Here is a 19,558-nt window from a genome sequence, read left to right on the forward strand (position 1 = left end):
ATTCAAACGTTTCATGAAATGTTCAGTGAAATTGATCCTTTAGAATGTTCAGATAATGAAACCATAATAATCCCAAATACTTGGCAGTTGCTGAAAACCAATGCACGCTTGAAAGCTAAATAATGAGTGATATTATGCTTTACCTATTTGCCCTTTTGATGTTCTCATCACACTTGCTGTATGGGACAAGGAATGGACTTCTCTTGTTGACAGCATCCTGGAAGGGGAAACACAAATCAAGATGAGACCATACAAAAATCACCAAATGAAAATGAACAAATGCGACAACTTTTAGCTTCGCAAACATTTCACGGTTAAAGATTTCCGACATGGCATCATGAGTCGAACATGGCACCCTCCTTTTGCAAATTACGCCCAGGCCATCGAACCAGAAGAGCAGTCATGAATGGCTTTCCTACCTCTGAGTGTCCATATGTCCAACCCTGCTTGATTCTATCCCTTGCCCAGACCATGTGAGTATTCTCTGCCAGCAGGTCCACAAGCTCTTCGTTCCTCTCAGTCAGTTGAACCGTTGATAAGTCAAGAGGGGTTGGCCTGTATCCGTTGGTCTGTAGAAAACTGCAAGAAATAAGGAACATGATATTTCAGGAAAATGAGTAGCTAACAGTTCAACAAGTTTTTCTATTTCTCAGTCAGCTAAACTTGCTGAATGGCAGATACATCATGAGGGGTTGGTCTGTACACCGTGGACTGTAGGAAGCTGGGAAACAAATCATGATCTATAAAAGAAAAAGAATGAACATTTCGAAAGGAGATAAAATCCAAAACATGACACTTATTTTTGAGTGATTTGTCCCACTTACTTCTGTGGTAGTTTGAGAGTCTTGAGACGGGCATCTTTCTTGGCTTGGTCAATGCTGATGTGGTACCCAAGGGCCAAGAGGGTCCTGAGCATCTCAAATGCCACGGTGATGTTAAACTGTCGATCTGTCTGTGGCAACCTCTCAAAGGTTGTCAGGCAAGGGTGTTTCCTTCTGGCATCGTCACGCACCTAGTCAAAAAAAGGAAAATAGTAATGAACAAGCGCAATACAAAGCGGGCCATCCTATCATGGTATCCTGGATTTTGAAAGAAAGTGATCTAATTCCTCAACTCTTGCTGGCTGAAAGCACTTTGCAGCTTCTAGCAGCACATTTGGGGTAATGGCCTAGCAACTTGTCCTCAACCTAGAGGGAGTGAAACACAAACTAGTGTAGACTTGGACAGGTTGCTTTTCTTGCCCTGGCAGAGGCTCCGCGTACAACGAATCTCAGTTTCATGTTTCCAGAAAAAGAATGTGGCAATCGAAGTACTCCCACTTGTGCTGTGTTCATGTTGGGTACCAATGTTTTAGACTGTGACACTGACAATTTAACCATGCCGTCTATAACAAAGTGATACAAAACACAGATACTTACATCAGAATATGTCCAACCATTCTCTATCTTGCTCATGGCCCAGAGTTCATGGGTGTTCTCTGCCAGCTTGTCCCTCACAGACTCAATGTACGTTGGGAGTTGAATCTAAAGAGAACGAATTATATATTAAAACTTTTACTAGAAGGACAGGGTCGATAGTCAAACCTTAGTCAGAAAGATAAAATAGATATTGAATTGAGAGAATGTGAGCTAATTGGCTCAATATTGGCTCTTCGGACAACTTTTGGGCGATTTGTAGCTCAGGAGGCAACTACGCACCCTGGAAGAAATGAAGAGTATACAACGACTGACCAGGAATCGAACCCGATACCTCAGAGATGACAAGCCTCAACGTTTCCATAGCGCAGCCCCTACAGCCCTGGTAAGAAGATGCTTCAATCATTCCCAGTAAAATACTAACACTCTGACAAAATTTTGACCGAGGGGTATTTGCTTACATGAGACGTATCCACTGGATTTGGGACAAAGATTGCATTGTCTTTCAAAGACTCTCCTGGCCCTGCTATCACACATCTCTGGACGTCACCCACATGGAAGCACGGTTCAATCTTCAGCTTCTCTTTGGGAAGGAGTGACTCGCAGACAGGGGCAAAGCCTTCGTGGGGGCCAAACCTGAGGCGGCCATGCTCCCCTCCGAGGATGAAACGACACCTGAAAATTGTTAACTCCATAAGTTTCGTTAGTGTTTCATTTTTGCAAATTTGTCATGAAGTAATGTGGTATGGCTGAATAGAATAATGGATAATGGTCCTTCCAAGTATCAACTATCAAGTATACAGCAAACAGACAAATGCTGACAGCTCTAATAACTGTTTGCATGCACAAATGTCATGGTCAACAACATATCCCACTGAATATTTGAATGAGTCTATCTCCTGGCCCATGTGACCAATCATTAGCTCACCATTCAGCGAGAAACCTGAAATATAAGCAACATTTGTTGTCAACGGTGTCATCTATGGACTACTCATATAAACTTACTGGACTTTGTCGTGAAGTAATGTGGTATGGTTGAATAGAATAATGGATAATGGTCCTTCCAGGTATCAAGTATCAAGTTTACAGTACACAGGCAAATGCTGACAGTTCTAATAACTGTTTGCATGCATAAATGTCATGGTCAACATCATATCCCACTAAATATTTGAATGAGTCTCTTCCAAACACAACCTGATCCACATCGGACAACAACAGGACTCTCTACTCAGATGTCAGTCACGCTATATCCGGCACAAGAGTTCAGTTTCGTACTGTCATCTAGAGAACTACAACCCAGATAGCTGAATCAAACACTTACGATACTTTCGAAGACAAGCTGACAATGGGAAAGAACATGCCCTTGAGGTTGAAGTCTCGGAAGATACCCTTGACTCGGATCCCGTTCACCTCAAATGTCATTGACGGTGCTCCAAGGTCCAGGTAGCAACCAACGATATCTCCACGTTGGAGACCATGGTTGATTACTCGGACCTTCCTTGCAACTCCACCTGGAAGATTTCATACAGATATAGAGATATGTAGCCTTGGAAAGAAATGTGCATAGATTCAACATGGATCATTTGGTTCTACTGTAAACCGAAAAATGACCTAAAAATTTAAAATTTGTGAATTTTATTTCAGCAGATTACAATTTTATCCTGTTATTCCAATCAAAACTGTTTTTTTCCGTGGTATGAGCTGAAGTCTTCTGAGCCGTGACGTAGTTTAGCACATTCCCGTTTACTCTAATATACCACCATGGTCCCCTCCCCTTCTTACCTGTCCATAGAAACTGTCCATCAAAGCCATACGAATACAAGTCGTCACCGACACCGTTTCCACCCCAGTGTTCTCCACCACCAGGGTACGGCTGGTAACCCTCTGTGTCCGCCCAGCCCACTCGGATATGTGGCTTGGTTCCAGTGTGTGACACTGTCTCGATATCATCTACGATCATCTCATAGTACCAACGCCTGTAGATTGGTGAGCCTTCCTTCAGACCAACAAAAACATTTGGCCGAACGCTAAAAAAGATGCAAAATGAGAAGACTTCTGATAATACGGATCTGAAATCACACCAATCTCCAACTATAAGGTGGGGGTTTATGACTTGCTGTGGTTAAAATGGATGATGGTGGTCCAAATAGATCTTTAGGAAGTTGGCAAACATTTGAGGGTCCTATCATAATGCTGGAATGAGCGGTGTATTGCTACTGGTTTAGAACAAATCTATAGCCGCCACCAGCCTACCTCGTCACTTCATCCACGACTTTGGTTTGAAGAAGCAGGTCTCTGCCCGGCAGTAGGTTATCACAGATGAGATTCTGGTTGGTCCGCACGGCCACGTCATTACCAACACAGAGGGAACACAGAACTTCAAGCACCTAGACGGAACAGAGAAGAAATGAAAACTGCTTGCTCCCAGAGTATCTGCTAATAATCCATTTGAAGATGCATGTCTTCACCAGGCAGTATAATCAAAGAAATATGCCACGTTTTGGACCACAACCATTTTGGACATATAACCTTTGGTTGGTTTACTCAGCCACCTCAATATCATTGCAGAGAGAAGCACCAACTTGCCCCAAAAGGGATTCAAGAAACATTTAAACTTTCTTAAAAGAGTCTCCTATAATTCCTTTTTTTTAAAAAGAGTTAGGTTTGAAGAGCTGACACCAAACTTGAGGTCTTGGTTAGGATATCGCCTACCTTTGGGTCTCGACCATGTTTATCTATGAGAGAGATAATGGTTCGGATGTGGTTCTCCTTAATCATGTTCAGGGCTTCTGGGGAATCAATCAGCACACAATGTAACACATCAAGGACACCTGAAATGTATATTAAATGACAAGTGATAATTTGGATGGTGATCTCCTTGTATTCAGGTTCTCTTGAACATTTGTATACAGAATTTATTCACACCTCAGATTCCACACAATGATGAGTTCATTTAATCATCTCTGCATTAATCATGCTATCCATTTAATTGCATTTCTCTACTGACGGGTCATTCAGTTAGATTGATTGGTCAAACTATTACTGTGCCAACACCAAGAGAATGTCATGGCAAATATTCCATAGGACACAGAATGGAACCCTCGGGTTGTCCGGACCATTATCAGTTTGTTCAAGTCTGAATAAACAAGGTAAAAATGGCAACTCCCATGACCTTAGGGAAAACATTATTTCCATGTCGCGGTAACTACATACTCTAGTTTCACTGCTCTAAGACCAGTTCTGAATATTAAATTCAAGCTAGATACAATGTGCATGGTTGTTCGATGCAATCCAACACGCTGAATTTAGAAAGGTTGGCATGACCAAGCTGTCCGATATTCTGCACTTATGTTCAGGATTGGCACTTGTTTCGACTTCATTGTCATTTATCGACAAGTCTTACATTGGTGACATTAGAGTGTCAGTAATTCATTGCTGCCTCTATCAGATGTCAAGAGTGATTGTATATAAACATGACAACTTTACCAATGGTTCATTTGCCGTTGTTTTGCCTTCGTTCATTGACAGCAGTGTTGTGAGAAGTAGAAATGGATAGAGGAATTGGAAACGTGTGCCTGGATCAACAAACTGGCAATACTGGTCTGGATGAACAAATTGATGATGCAGATAATGTTGAGGATATTGGAATAATGTTCAGGAAATATTTCTCCGCAATTATCAGGGATGACCTTCGAACCGTGAAACTGATTTTTAATGACAAGCGTGTCAGAAAACGACCCGAACTCATCAGTGGAAGATTCATCTACAACTGGGACCCAGACTTTGGACCAGATGACGGTAAAAGTGAAAAAGGTGCTCTGCCACCTGACATCAAAACAACTACACGTACCAAATTTTGCGGTAGGTCTGGGGAGTTTAAGGACAAAGATATGTTACCAATAAAAGTGAAAACACCACTTGCATTGTCAGCAGTGTATGCTTCCATTCGAGTGTTTGAATTCTTCTTGGTACAGGGAGCAGACGTCAAACAGCTTGAAGCAGACAACAATAACATTGTCCATATTTTGATTGCTGCAAGTCATGCAGACCCAAACATTGAAGAAACAGCTGTGGAAATATACAGATTGATTCTGAACTTCGTCCATGGGGTTGAGGAGCAAGGAGCCCTTCTCTTTCATCAGAATGGCAATGGCACAACGCCCTTGGAATTAGCCATCAGATTGCGCACCTATAAACTATTCAAAGCAATACTTTACACAGAAGGAGTTTTTTTAAGAGTAATTGCACGGAAAGGGAAGTTACTTATGTGTGAATTTGACTTGTCAAGATATAACTGTACTGAGGAGAACCAGAGCTGTTTGTTGTATTATATCGACTTTATGACTACGGATGAGTTAGAAGCACTTGAGGAGTCTGGAATTCTTAAGCTGCCCGTGATGCAGTCATGGATCAGGAAGAAGATTAGGATCGCACTTCTCCCATTGGCATTCTGGGTAATATGGCGGAGCGTTTACCCACTTTGCTTTCTTGAATTCCTAACCCGAGAGGGAGGTGGTAACAACACACACCAGAAATGTGTGGGAAATGAGAGTAGCGAGTGGAAACCACTTCCAGCCACAGAAACAAATATAAGAAAAACATTTATATTTTGTTTGGACGCCATCACAGCAACTTCAACCTTAGGGATCGACATTATCGAGATGTGCATGATTCTGTTTGCGAGTAAGTCGTATTTTACGTCCTACAGGAGCAATGCTAAGAAACAATCCAAGTATATCGTCAGCAATGGATTCTTCAGAACATGCCAGTTCTTATTTGCACTGACTGCGCTCACAAATATTATGGTGAAGTTAGCCTTTAACCCATCACCTCTTGGAGAAGAAAATCAACATTTTGACATTGAGTACTACTACACCATGATCAACACTGTATTACATCTGCTGCTGCTTTTTTCCTTGCTGTACTTTGCCCAACTTATCTCATTCATGAACATCGGAAGTTTTGTAATTGGTTTACAGCAAATGATAACGGCCATGATGAGTTTCTCAATCATCTTTTTTAGTGCGGCAATTGTGTTTGAGACCATATTCAGGGACATCGTTCAAAGGCATTGTAGCAGTGGGCCTCTTTTGATATGCGATGTGGTCGAAAGAGTTTACATCAATTTTTTGATCATGCTAAACATGGTGCAGATTTCTGACCATGAGTGCCAAAAATCTGGGATGTTTCTATTACAGGTCATGCACATTATCTATGTCTTTCTAATTAGCATTCTCATTACTAATTACTTAATTGCCGTTATGAGTTCGATCTTTGCAGTCTTAGACAAACACCCAAACACCATGCAACTCCTTTACCAGCTACAAATAGCAAATATCATTGAAACTAGATTAGGATGGATGTCAAGATTTACCAGATTAAATTTTATGCGGTTAATGATCGGCCGCCAACACATAGCAAAAGTAACAACACTAGAGCCAGAAAATAGCGGTCTTTTCTATATAAGTGAGTCATGTCAGCAGGTCACTGGATTGACACGAAAAGCTGTGGTCCCTTGTACTAGAAAAAAAGATCCCACATAGGTGGACAGTAGCCTATAGTTGACTTCATTCCTGTTGCTAATAGTAATACTTGCTGATTTTGCAAATAACCTTGATTTACAGATTGGAAAAACAGAAAAATTTGCAATTTTGTCACTAATGCTGGTGTTAATTTAACTACGCGCGTTATCTCAAAATGAAGAGACTTCATCATTTTTTGACTTTGAAAATTAATTTCATTTAATTAGCATTTTGAACAACTGGACCGTGGTCACTAATCATGTTGTCCTTACCCTTCGATGACTGCTGACTCTCAAGGCGGTTGACGAGCCAATCAAGCCGGGCAGATTGAGCAAATTGGGAACAGTTCGCACGGTTCCCTTTGATCATGGCAGCTGAAAGGGGAAAGAATAGGAAAATCATATAAGGAAAAATTGTGTGTTTTCGAAGTCATCGAATTTAAGGATGACTATGATTAATTTCTTACCCAGTAGCAAGTAAAGGTAGCTAGAAATGTCATCGTAGAGATCAGCATTGTCTTCTCCTGCATAGTGGGCAAAGTGGCGTTTGTTCTTGTACTGGCTGACTTTGTCGATCGTCTCCAGGACAAGGGCAATCATTCCCTAGAAAAGTAATTTTCATTATCTTAGGATGACACGGAATATCAAATACGGAAACACCCAGTAGTAAAATTCACTGCTTAGAAAAGTATAACAGTCACTGACTTCTTTTTTCTAGGCATAAACACACGTAATGGAAAAGTATGTTGGAGATATTGCTTTGTTTGATAGTTCTGGAAATGGGAGGTAAAAACAAGGTATATTGCTATCATCGATTACAAAATATACCTGAAACCTGTACAGAACGAGTTTCTTCCTGAGTGAATAAAGCAATTTGCTGTAAAAACGTTTTTCTTACTTCTTCCTGGAAAAGATCTTGTCTGTTCCTGAGAGCTTTGAGTTTTGCTTGCTTTTCTTCATGTTCTGGAAAGTCAACGAAACATTAGCATGTTCTGATATTGAGTACACTATATAGTATGACAGTTATTAAATTAAAGTACTTTACATTTATTCTTGAGCCTAATCTAGAAACATTTCAGTCACATACTGTGTTACACCTGTGGCCATTTCAGGCCAAATTATCCCGACCTGGCAGTGAAAGAGTTAGTTTTGTTGGCTTGTGTTCTGCGTCAAAATTGCCTTATCACCCATCTCGTAAATCTAACATTTTCCAACTGCCATTCTTGTACCAATTGGACTATTAATGAACTGGAAAATGTCTACTTTAGTCTCACCTTCGTCTTCTGCCGGTTGCACGAAATATTCAATGAGGTCCTCCAGACACTTGTTCACCTCACTTAAACTGACACGCTGCCAAATGGGGCTCTTTGTGCCATCAACCTTCAAGGCATTCAATGCCCTGGAAAGACAAACATTCGACCGTCAACCTCTCAATTTTTGTTAGTTTTTTATTTTCATGGAAATGATGAAATTAAAGTGAAGTAACCTGTCTAAGGAGTCTTACTTACTTGATGAATCGGCTAAAAAGTGAGATGCATTTACGAATAACCCTTGCGGATCTTGATTCTTCTTCCTGTGCTCTTGAAAGGGTGAAGCCATCGTCCATGTGGCCTTCTGACAACATCACAGCCTGAAACAAAAGCACCAAGTAAAATTCACTGGACACATAATAGGGAAGTTGCAACTTCATGTCATGTCTTTGAAGGAGGGAAATCAGGCAACATATCAAATTTACCTTCTAATCTTCATCTCTTATGTTTGATATAGGACTGCAACCACATGCAGATCGGACTGAGAGTGGTGAACAAACTCGAGTCACCATACTTGATATCAAGACTAGGTGCCCATCCCTTAATCAAACCTCAACTTGAGGAGCTGAAACCTCATAAAGAAAGTAAATCAAAGGTTTCTTCTACAAGTCCAACTTCTTTCTTAACTTTGGTAGGACTAAGTGTAGCTAGGAGATAAATACCATAGAGTCACTATGTTGGGACTGTCCATCAAATCGAGGTAAGCCATGCTTATCTTCAAACATGTCAAAGGAAACCTTAAATAGTGATAATGCTGCAGTTTACCTTCTTCTCTTCCACCCGTCCAACACCTCTTTTCTTCGTCTCGTACGTTTGGTAGGATAACCACAGATTCGACTGACAGTGTTGAATGAATACCATCGAGTCACCATACTTGATGTCGGGACTGCCCATACCTTCGTCTTCACGGTGGTCAGAGTGTTTGCGGTCATCCTGCAAAACAGGCAATAGATAATGAATCCTATTCATATTCTCATGACATTGAGGAGACCTTGGAGCTGCAGAGTCAGAGACGTTATTCATAATATTGCCCAAATGCACTCAATTTTCTCCAAACAGACCTAGCATAATCCTGAACCTTACACCCAATGGTTTGAAAGCATCTCATATATTATACCAGCGGAAGCATATCAGCTGCAAGGGTATAGCAATAGGGTTAGTAATATTTTAGCCTTGGGATGAGGCAAGTTGGTAGGCATCATATGCACAATCCATCTTCATCTGTAGAACCTTTTGTAGCATGAGTTCATTTTCTGATTTTCTGATTTTCATCAACATACTCCATAACTTAACCAAGCATTATCACGAGACATCCCCTTATTTAAGAAAATGTTTAAGGTGTTGCTTAAGGACATATAAATTCAAAACTCATATTCTCACCTTTGATTGTCTGAGATAAAACAGTGTAGAGTCTTCATCGGCTTTAGACCTGTGGACAGATATGACCTGGTTGTCCAATCCGACCGCTAGGTATCGGCCGGACGTCACATGACGCAAACGGCACTGTGAGCCCCACGTCATGAAACCACCAGCCCATCTGAAAGAAGAGTTATTGATAAAACTTGGTCGGATCAAGGTACTTGGGACAAAAATGACTTTTGCTGCCTCTTACTTAATAAAGATGGCACCACAATGAACACAACCAACCTGACAATCGATATCGTAAGGAAAACCCACGCATGCATGTGGCGAAAAAGGGAGTTGATTGTTTTTGCATACAAGAATCTGGTACTTACTTCAACTTGTTATGTTCAATCCTCCATAGTGATCTAGCATGTGAGCAAACAGCTCCCGTTTCGTACATCACAGCACTGCAAAAACAAACATACATTTTCAATATTCAACCTCTTAAATTTCAACTGTGCTTTGAGGAGAGGAGGAACGATGCAACTTTTTAGATAAAGTTATCAAACCTTGGTCTCAGTGTGACGGCCCTAACTCAAAAATCTTTTGATTTGAGAACTTGCACAGCTATCACACTGCTCATGACTAAACATTTCAGACATTTCTGCCAGCTCGGTGTTCGTTTTCGTCTGGATGGAGAGAAGTAAGTATAGGACTGAGGTGTCCTTCAGCAACAGTTACAACCACCCAGAGTTGGACCTCTGACTCTCTAACAGTGGAAGTAAAGCTAATGGCTTACTTGTGCTCATTATCACTGCCGGCTTGAGGTATCGTCAAACACTCATCCATGTGGCCGTGAAATAGCCTCACCACATCGCTACCGAACACCATACCTGAAGAGGAATGTCAATAGCATTAATAGAAAAAAAGATGTATCTCTGAGTTAGCGTGAGTTATAATGGCCATGGCTCTGTTGCACAAATGAAACGGCCAGGGGCCACTGTGCTTACCGGTTGAACTTTGGATAAGAGATGTGCAAGTATAATTACTGAAGTCAAACAGCCAATGAAAGATTGGTCGAATCAGATACCTGGGGTGACGTACGAAAAGGAATAAAAGCACGTTTCAGTTATTGGATTTGGCCCCCTGGAGGCCAAGTGATGAATCACATTGGACCCAACTTCCAAGGTAGCTTTAATTCCAATGCGCAGAAATAGAGGTGTGTGATTGATAATGGTTTAAAACAGAAATGTAACAAAATTCTTACCCATGGACTTCTGTCTGATTGCTCCAGAACAGACCGGGGCGACAGTCCATAGTGTCTGCTGGAAGGATGCTATAACACTATGGCCACTTCCAATGTGCTGAAATGTGAGGCAGCCCTGTAGAATTCAGCACATGTACAACATTATAATGCAAACTTTATGAGATGACGAGGTGAATAATTTGGTTGTCAGCTAGCAGTCAACAGTATGTAAAGTTGGATGATAACCTCCACCATAGTAGATTATCCTTTATTCGCATATACAGTGACTCCATCTTCAGATCTTCTTATTAAGATATTCCCTCTGACTCTACATTACACGATACTGCAGCAATTGCAAACATGTCCTTACCAAATATCTTTCAGATGCTACACTAACAAGTATCAAATCATCACCAACTCGAACTTTCTCTCCTTCAGACCTCTGCTTGGATGCAGGGTGGATGGTCCACCAGCATGATTCACCTAAAAACATCATAACAATATCAGATTTTTTTCCTATTTAGCCATACTTTCTTTCTTCAACTGTTCTGCTGAAAACTTTGAAACTTCCCTTTAAAGACACCTCTACTCACAGGTCACACTCATAAGTGACGGTGATTGTTTGAAATTTGGAATTGCCAATCTGTGATATCATTCTTGACCCATTTTGGCATTAACGGAATTTGAGCGAAAGCACGATGAAAAATGTGTTTTGGCACTGATAGAGTTAATAAATCTTTGCGACGTATCAAAGAATCAACCTGCAATATGTGATTTTTAATCTCCTCCTTTCAAATAATGTATAGCAACAGCCAATAATGCCACTCTGAGAAGGACCAAAATAGACAGGGACATCAAAGAAGTTTCATATTAAGCATTTAAGCAGTATATTAATGGCAAGACTGTTCCAAAAGTTGAAAGTTGAATTTGAAAATTTCAAGTCATGTAAATACATAATGAACATAAATTGCAACAGTGCAATCGTGCAAACTGATATACAAATACTGGTACACTTCAGCAGAGTTTTGATCTTAACGTTTTCACTAATACCAATGTATTATCACTTACCTTCGGCTGTCTCGTGTAAGCCTACATCAAAGGCCAGCTTGTCATTGGAAGAACTCGTGGACAGACACGTCAAATACTGAAATGAAAGAAAAAGCACAATTAACATGATGAGTGACAGTTGATTATAAGTAAATGGTGGACACTTTAAGGTGCAAAATGATGACTTATACAGACTTACCATGTTGCTGTGTAGGTGCCTGAGGAGAACGGCATGACCATAGAGAAGGGTTCTGTGGCCTGATTGGGCAGCCTGCAAAATATACAAATACTGTCAAAACTCACATCGAAATATACAAATATAGTCAAGTATAGTACATCAAAATATACTAATACAGTCAAAACACACATGAATTTGTCAGCAATGTTCTTCTTTTTACTGGATTTATATGTTTTTCAACTAGCAAGAAGTGCAAAATCAGGTGAACTCAACAGACTCAGAAAATTAAATTTGAACAGAAGTCCTTTGGTGCATATAAGAAAAAGAAAAGAATGTAAGCAAAGAAATTTCTATAACAAAGATAGTAGATTCATCATTACTACCACTTGGATACAAATAAGGTTCCGGTAGGCCTATGTCAAAATCTCACTTATTTATCAAAGTCATAGCAGAAGTAAAGCGTAAGCCATGCAATGGGTGCCAAAAAGCAATTGTAACATGAATAATAGCAAGAAGCAATTACATTGCCTGAAAACAATGCAACAAGAATTAATTTTTAGGGGTCCGGTATCATTTCCGTACGGTCTATATCAAACCTTTAATCATCATGCAAAAGGAGAATATGAATTGACTGAGCCTGAAAGTAGAATGTATCATGAGTTTAGTTACTTGTCTATTGTGGGGTTCATGGGTAAGGGATTGCCAAGGATCCGCGCTATTATGGTTTGAGAGTCAAGTCAAATGTTATGAAGCTGGTTATCTATTAGGGGGGGAAAGATCATTCTGCAGCCATGGGTAACCTGTAAGTGAAACTAGGAGAGATAATTAAACAATGCCTCTAGGCTAATATTTCATCATGAACAAACAGCAACGTATGGTCATTATCAAAACTGGTTATGGTAATGTCACCAAACAGGTTACCAACAACACTTGATAAATGGTGTCACACCCTCTCAGTGCCAGAAATGGAATATCAACAAGGACCATAAGCTGACAATGCCTCACAGAAAAAGAGGCACCGGTGCTTTTTCCCCCCAGCAAATGTCGTTCTGTCTTAAGAGAAACCAGCTCAAGGTCATATCGATGAACATGGGCACCATAAGAGATATTGTGGAGGGAGAAATATCCGAAAAATTTTCATGTAATTTTGAAAGATATTTTGAAGCTTTCGACTGAAGAGTAAATCACCAATACCAAAAAGTTCACTGCACACCCAACTGACCTGAATTGCTATGATATTCTTCCTGGAATTGAGTGGAACAATTTGGTAACAAACCAAATTCTGGCCTGAATTTGTGCCATTTATCAAGTGTTAGTATTGCGCTGTTGGTAGAACACATGCCAAGGTGGTGGAACAGATGCAACGTCTCCTCCATCACATCTTACCATAGTTTCAACGGCAGCAGGTTTCCCTTCCTGCCCCTCCTCAGCTGGCACCTCCTCCTGTTGGAAAAATGTCAAATGGTCAACAAGAGTGTGTGAAACGTCACCAAGAAAAGAGGTAATAGAAGAGATACTAGTTCTCTGTGCAAAGCAGACCTGCTGCTGTCGATATCTTCGGATGACAGAAAGAAAATATTATATGTCACTGTAGTATTATGGCTTCTATTCAAGAAACAGGATCTCCCCCAGCAAGAATGTCAAACGTGTCTGAAGACAACTAACGGAATTCAATACCGCTGCGACAACTAATGCGATGCTGTTCTCTTTTTGCTGAGATCTATTCATCTAAATGAAATGCGTGGGTATAATATGGGCGGATGGGTGAATAATGGCAAAATATCGTCAAACATCAAGAACTCTTGCGATGTTGGACAGCTTCATAGCAGAACCTAGGAGAAAATATTTCTGGCTTGACTGGTCTGACATAGCATTATCAGCCTTTTTTTCAGAAAGGGACTCGCATCTCTCCACGAAAGTGGTGCCAACTTGTTCACCTCTTCACCACTAGAGGTGCCAGATTCTCCCTGACAACACATCATAAGTCTAATGTTTCTGTCTGTCATGTGTGCGTGACATGAAACTCCTAACATTTCCTAGGTCGCTATGCTCGTTGGACCTGCAGCCAGATATCACTAGAAACCAACCAACTTCCCTAATCTCAGTTATATCAAGTGTATGGAAAATAGTCGTTTTATTTGGTTTTGGCTTATGTAAGGTTTCACCGACGTGGCCGTTCAAAGGTTTCTAATCGTCATCATGATCTATAAAATCAGATCATGTTTTACACTGTCTGTGTCTTTGAATGCACTTTCAAAGATAGTTTGGTACAATTCATACTCTCTGAAGAGTCCACGAACTACAATTATCAATTAGCGGGAGCACTAGAAATGTGACTATAAAAGAGAATTCAACCAAACTCAACGAACAACAAAATTCTTCATGCTTTTTCTCTAAGAGGTGAAGTAATGACATCAAAAAACAAAAATTGCACTAAAAACGTTGCAGAATCCAATCAGCTAAATACTCCTTTTTTTATGTACCACTCAGTTCTCCTGAAATCAATTCTACAAGACATGAAATCTAATTGCATCATCACTCGAGTCTGGGAGGAGTGCTCAAGCGATGGTAGAGCAAGGGGGAGAATTTTCCTCGTGGCAAATTTTGATGTTTCTCATAGCATGTCTGACAGATCAGTGCATTTAGGGTATGATAACATGATAGAAACAAAATCAGTCCCAAAAATGTTTTTACTTTTCAGAGTTGAGTTTTTTACAAGATTAAATTCCGATTTTTTTCTGCTCAAAATGAAGAGACACCATCATTTTTGGACTTTGAAATTTTTTCAGATTTTTGAACTTATGAAAAAAATTCAACTCTGAAAGATGAAAAAATTTCTAAGTCCAAATATTTTTTTCACTTGTTTTTTTTTCTCCTCAAAATGAAGCAATATCATCAGTCCCAAAACTTTTTTGACTTTAAAAATTTTTTTAAATTTTGAACTGACTGAAAGATGAAAAAAATTCTAAGTCCAAATATCTTTTTCACTTGCCAAGAAACATCATCAGTCCCAAAAATGGTAAATCTCAATTCCCCACGGTAAATCATCATTTCACCACGGTGAATTAGGATTCATTTTCGTCAGGGCGGGTTGCTAATGAGTACTAGAATTTTAGATCGATCCATGCACCTCAATGATTTTAGCACAGTACACTACAAGTATCTAAAACTACTTTGAGGGAAACATACAAAACCAAAACAAAATCCATTTAAAGCAAAATAGTGACAATTGCTCGAGCCAATTTAGGCTTTTTTGCATGCCAAGGAATATATACTACTTAAGAACAGTATGTTAATGAACTAGATCACAGCCTAATCTATCAGGTGCCCCTCTTATCACAATTTGATTTGATGTATTTTTTTTATTCTGACACTCTGTAAAAGCAATGCAGCATGAAATATGTACACAATGTACTTTACCTTCTTGGCACCTTTCTGAAAGAAAGGAATTACAGATTTGTCATCACTAAAAGATTGATCTTTGCTAGTTTGCGTTTAAGGAACTGATACCGAATTGGAAGTATTGGTTCTGTCGACAAACACTATAAGGGTGGAGCTAAATTATACGCCCACTCAGGCGCATCACCGAGATTTTGAGCAAAAAGTGACAGCTTCGTCTGAGCAGTGTTTTGTAAGACAACCAATAGTTGGACCCCAAGGAACATTGGCATTTCACCTGAGAACATACATCTTCAAAGCAACATCTCCTTCCCGATAACCTTAAATGCCAAACGAGGCAGTTCAATATTTTTTCATCCATCTGAAGTAAGTGACAGGTAGCTTAGATCACGCCACATGCCTGCGGTCTTATGTCTTTGGTGACAAGTGCAACCACTCCAAGCGTCACAGCAATCAGAATCCAATAATAAACCTGAGCGCATGTGACCATACCATTCAATATTTCATGACCTTATGGATGTCTGCGTTAGCTTCAGGGTACCACGGAAGGAATTATCTGGAGATGATGTAGAATCTAAAGCAAGCAGTGTTATGTGAGCGCCGTCACAAGATCCAAGCTACCAAAACTGAGGGAAAGATGGTGTCAAATAAAAGCTATAGAATCACATCTTCCTTCATCTCAATAGTAGACAGGTGGCAAGTTTATCAACAGTCTTTCATGGTAAATTCACTTTCAAGCAAGTTCATCATAGAAAACATTTGTTTAGCTAATTTTGTAATCTTTTTCCAGAAAAAAAAGTTTAGTTTAGATATCTATGTGAAAGGCTATAGATCGATCAAAATAGAAATATTTAACCATGAAAAGTTAAATACAACATGCCATGGTACTTTTGCTTACTCACCGTTTCCTGTGTGGCAGTTGTTGAGACCATTTCTTGTAACGCCCGCACCGAGAGAGCTTGCTCAAGGACGAATATACAGACAGACAAATCTGGTGGGACATTCTGAAAAGAAAGACACATCAGCACATATTTTTCAAGGTGGGAGTCTGTCCTCTGGAGAACAGAAAATGGACTCCCACCCTTGAAATAGGCATTTACTTCGTTTTGAAAGAGTTCTAATGGCCAGGATTTTAAGTTCCAATCAAAATGGTGGTACCTATGGTCAACCCTTAAGAGGATTCTGTGTGTACCACTCGTGACACCACTAAGTCATGTTCGATATCCCCAACATGAAGTTTTCAGTCTCTGAGGTAACAGTGTAGCCATCAGCATTCACGACTGTCTCAAGGTAATCTTCGACCGTTTCATGTTGAGATAAACCGGACAATAAAACAGCAATTAGGCTGGCTTTCCTTAACTTGCGTGTCATCAATCTCTCAGTAATGACTGTATCCAGCCAGAACCTGAGGACTGATCATCTTTCAGAAGAGACCAGCTTCAGACTTCTAAGCCAAAGAGCAGGAATGAAGATTTGTTAAATAGCAGGTAATGCAAAAACAGGCCAATACAATGCCTGTTTCAAATGCCACCCCAGTGATCACGCCGAATTATCAGCTGCAGCCTTACGACACAAGTATTGGCAGGTGCTGTGTAATTCTCATAAATCAAATTAATTCTAGGCAGTGGGAGTTGTAAATATATCCAGACAACGTTGGGTATGAATTCCTTATTGCAGTTGGTAATAAACGAAAGGGTAACCTACTCCATTGGGAAATTAAGCAGACATGCTGTCCCGGGGTCGAAGATACTTGATATCACCAGCGTTGATATCGCAACTTGATATCATTTGCGTTGGCGATGATAAAGGTAATTTTGTGGTTAATGTATTGATTCCCAAATAACAATAAGGATAATAACTTCTTTTTTGTCACAGGACCAACTCATCAACACGTAAGATCAAGTTGCGATGAAATGTTTTGGTCAGGCTATAGCTTAACAGAGTTTAAATTTCAACCTACGTCCTTGGCTGTATTTACACATCTTACAACTTCCGAAGGTCACCAGAACAACGAGGTTACACCAGCTACAAGCCTCAAAGGATGAGACAATCGAGCAACTTGAGCCCCGTCAGGTCAAAAGCAATGTGTAGGATAACAGACCAGCAGCATTTGAACCACAAGTCCTGACATCATGTGGGCAGCGATCCCGTAAGCTCGCCAACTCATGAACTCGTGAACTAAGCTGGTTGAAGCTGAGAGACTAACATCCGAGTGAATATTGAGCGACGGCAGTAATGGACTGTTTGAATACATACGAGGGATTTTATGGGCTCATAGCAAATAAGGCAATGGCCCATAAAACATGTAAAAAGATAAACTATCTCGTATATTATCAGAGTAACAGTGTTGCCTGCACCAGCTTCTGAGGAGATGATATGAAAGTCTACTTGAGGGACCCACCCTTCACTTCTAAGAGTTTATTTTTCAATAGTCATCAATTTTATAGTCAGAAAATTAGCTTCTTAGCCAGAGTGGTGGCTTTTTTGGCTAAATAGTGCCAAAACAACTGGGATGGATCCATGATCACTGCAGGATTGATGCAATGGAAAGAAACACCACGTGGAAATGGAATAAGATCACTTACTTTGTTTGATGTGTTTTCCAGAAAGCACATTCGGTTACCGAAGCCTTCTGCTGCAAGGCATACTCTCTCCCCATCTTGTGTGTCCTTTGAGAAATGGGCCACACAGGTCATGCAGACCATATCATCCTGAAAATAAAAGATTGAAAAAGAAACATTAATTCGGCAAAATTTAATTCGATTAGATAATTGTAGATGAAACTGATGATTAATGTACAATTCTATTGGCTCTCTTGAAACCACTTTGTTGCCAAGTGTTTTCTCGAAAGCATTTCAATCAAGGCTCCAACCACTATTTCTTTGCCATCTTTCATGAAGATAGAGGTTGCCACAATTCCTCCAAGCATAGATAAATCAATCAGCCTTTTTTCAATCATCATTTTCTAGAAAAAGATTTGGACTTAGAAATTTTTTCATCTTTCTGAGTGGGGGAAGTGTAGCTGTGAAGAGCTCACTGTCAGCAGATAATTCCAACTACTCAGTTTGTTTGGCTGTCAATTTGACCCAGAGGGTGCCAATATCCTGATGTCAGGCTAACCCCTAAAACTTAAAAAGGCAAAAGTTGTTCGCCAGTCTATTGGACATAACTGCATGACAAAACTACCAAGTCCCTAATAACCAACCATTCAGAGAGAGGCAAGACACGCACCCACATTATAAAGGCGATCATTTGCAACAAATCAGTCATCAGCATTCACAGCATGTTGGATCGTCACTGCTGAGCAAATCTCTTAAACTGCTGATAAATGTGACAAAAACATGCCTCCTGTATGATCTCATGGAGCTGATAGCAGGACAAACTGGCTGACCATGAACCATGCTGGGAACCACAATTCTTTCCCTTGTTATATGAGTTACTGATGTAAAACAGGGTGGATCCAGGAGCCAGTTTCCCCTGCGAATGACTATCTTACCAAACAGGGTCCAATCATTATAACCAAACATGTAATACAGCCAGTAACATGAGTAAAGCAACATACATCCACATAAAAGCAATCGTTTCCAACAAATGTGTCATCAGTATTCACAGCATGTTGGATTGTCATTGCTGAGCCAATCTCGCGATCTTCTGAGAAACATGTTGACTGTATAATCTTGGTGAGATCCTAATTGCAGGACAAAACGGTTGGGGATGGACCATGAAGGAAGTGATGCTTTTAATTTTGATCCCTACCCTCAAATGCGAATTCGTCTTATGCGAAAACATGTCTTCATAGAGAGAGCAAGAAAATGTAGGCCTATTCTTCAGAGGTGCATGTTCGTATAACCTGACATCTCATCTATGCTCGACTTGCCACTTATATGGATAATCATGCACCTCTACGTGATCAGAAATTTACAGTCAGACTGACAGCAGATACTTGCAGTGTTATTTCATCTAAAGTGAAGATATGTAGCTTGAAGCTTTCCTAAGAAAATTTACATTTCTTCACTTAGATAAGCTTTATACATCAATAGAGAATGTGCTGGCACATCCAGACTACTCATCTAGCTTCATTCATGATCATGAGCATGT

The 19,558-nt window shown here is 40.1% G+C and overlaps 1 protein-coding gene across 22 annotated transcripts in view; it reads right to left on the reverse strand.

The window, feature by feature from the left end:
• The window catches only part of LOC135485374 (ryanodine receptor-like), an 86,563-nt gene that overhangs the window by 49,956 nt on the left and 17,049 nt on the right, over positions 1-19,558 (reverse strand). For 18 of the 22 annotated variants that reach the window (XM_064767328.1, XM_064767324.1, XM_064767343.1 and 15 more), the window contains exons 2-27: positions 18,046-18,171; positions 16,363-16,464; positions 15,482-15,496; positions 13,448-13,504; positions 12,083-12,154; positions 11,905-11,980; positions 11,207-11,319; positions 10,858-10,954; positions 10,390-10,483; positions 9,983-10,057; positions 9,627-9,783; positions 9,012-9,179; positions 8,445-8,566; positions 8,211-8,335; positions 7,835-7,899; positions 7,404-7,539; positions 7,210-7,311; positions 4,128-4,246; positions 3,669-3,802; positions 3,198-3,442; positions 2,737-2,926; positions 1,877-2,090; positions 1,419-1,523; positions 825-1,012; positions 420-579; positions 144-217 (exon numbers count right to left, since the gene is read on the reverse strand). In XM_064767328.1, the coding sequence (XP_064623398.1) occupies positions 144-217; positions 420-579; positions 825-1,012; positions 1,419-1,523; positions 1,877-2,090; positions 2,737-2,926; positions 3,198-3,442; positions 3,669-3,802; positions 4,128-4,246; positions 7,210-7,311; positions 7,404-7,539; positions 7,835-7,899; positions 8,211-8,335; positions 8,445-8,566; positions 9,012-9,179; positions 9,627-9,783; positions 9,983-10,057; positions 10,390-10,483; positions 10,858-10,954; positions 11,207-11,319; positions 11,905-11,980; positions 12,083-12,154; positions 13,448-13,504; positions 15,482-15,496; positions 16,363-16,464; positions 18,046-18,171 (3,131 nt within the window). The remainder of the gene's footprint in view (positions 1-143; positions 218-419; positions 580-824; positions 1,013-1,418; positions 1,524-1,876; positions 2,091-2,736; positions 2,927-3,197; positions 3,443-3,668; positions 3,803-4,127; positions 4,247-7,209; positions 7,312-7,403; positions 7,540-7,834; positions 7,900-8,210; positions 8,336-8,444; positions 8,567-9,011; positions 9,180-9,626; positions 9,784-9,982; positions 10,058-10,389; positions 10,484-10,857; positions 10,955-11,206; positions 11,320-11,904; positions 11,981-12,082; positions 12,155-13,447; positions 13,505-15,481; positions 15,497-16,362; positions 16,465-18,045; positions 18,172-19,558) is intronic. The other 4 variants (XM_064767347.1, XM_064767337.1, XM_064767326.1 and 1 more) reach the window with 3 other exon arrangements.

This window comes from Lineus longissimus, chromosome 3, assembly GCF_910592395.1.
Source record: "Lineus longissimus chromosome 3, tnLinLong1.2, whole genome shotgun sequence".
NCBI lineage: Eukaryota > Metazoa > Nemertea > Pilidiophora > Heteronemertea > Lineidae > Lineus > Lineus longissimus.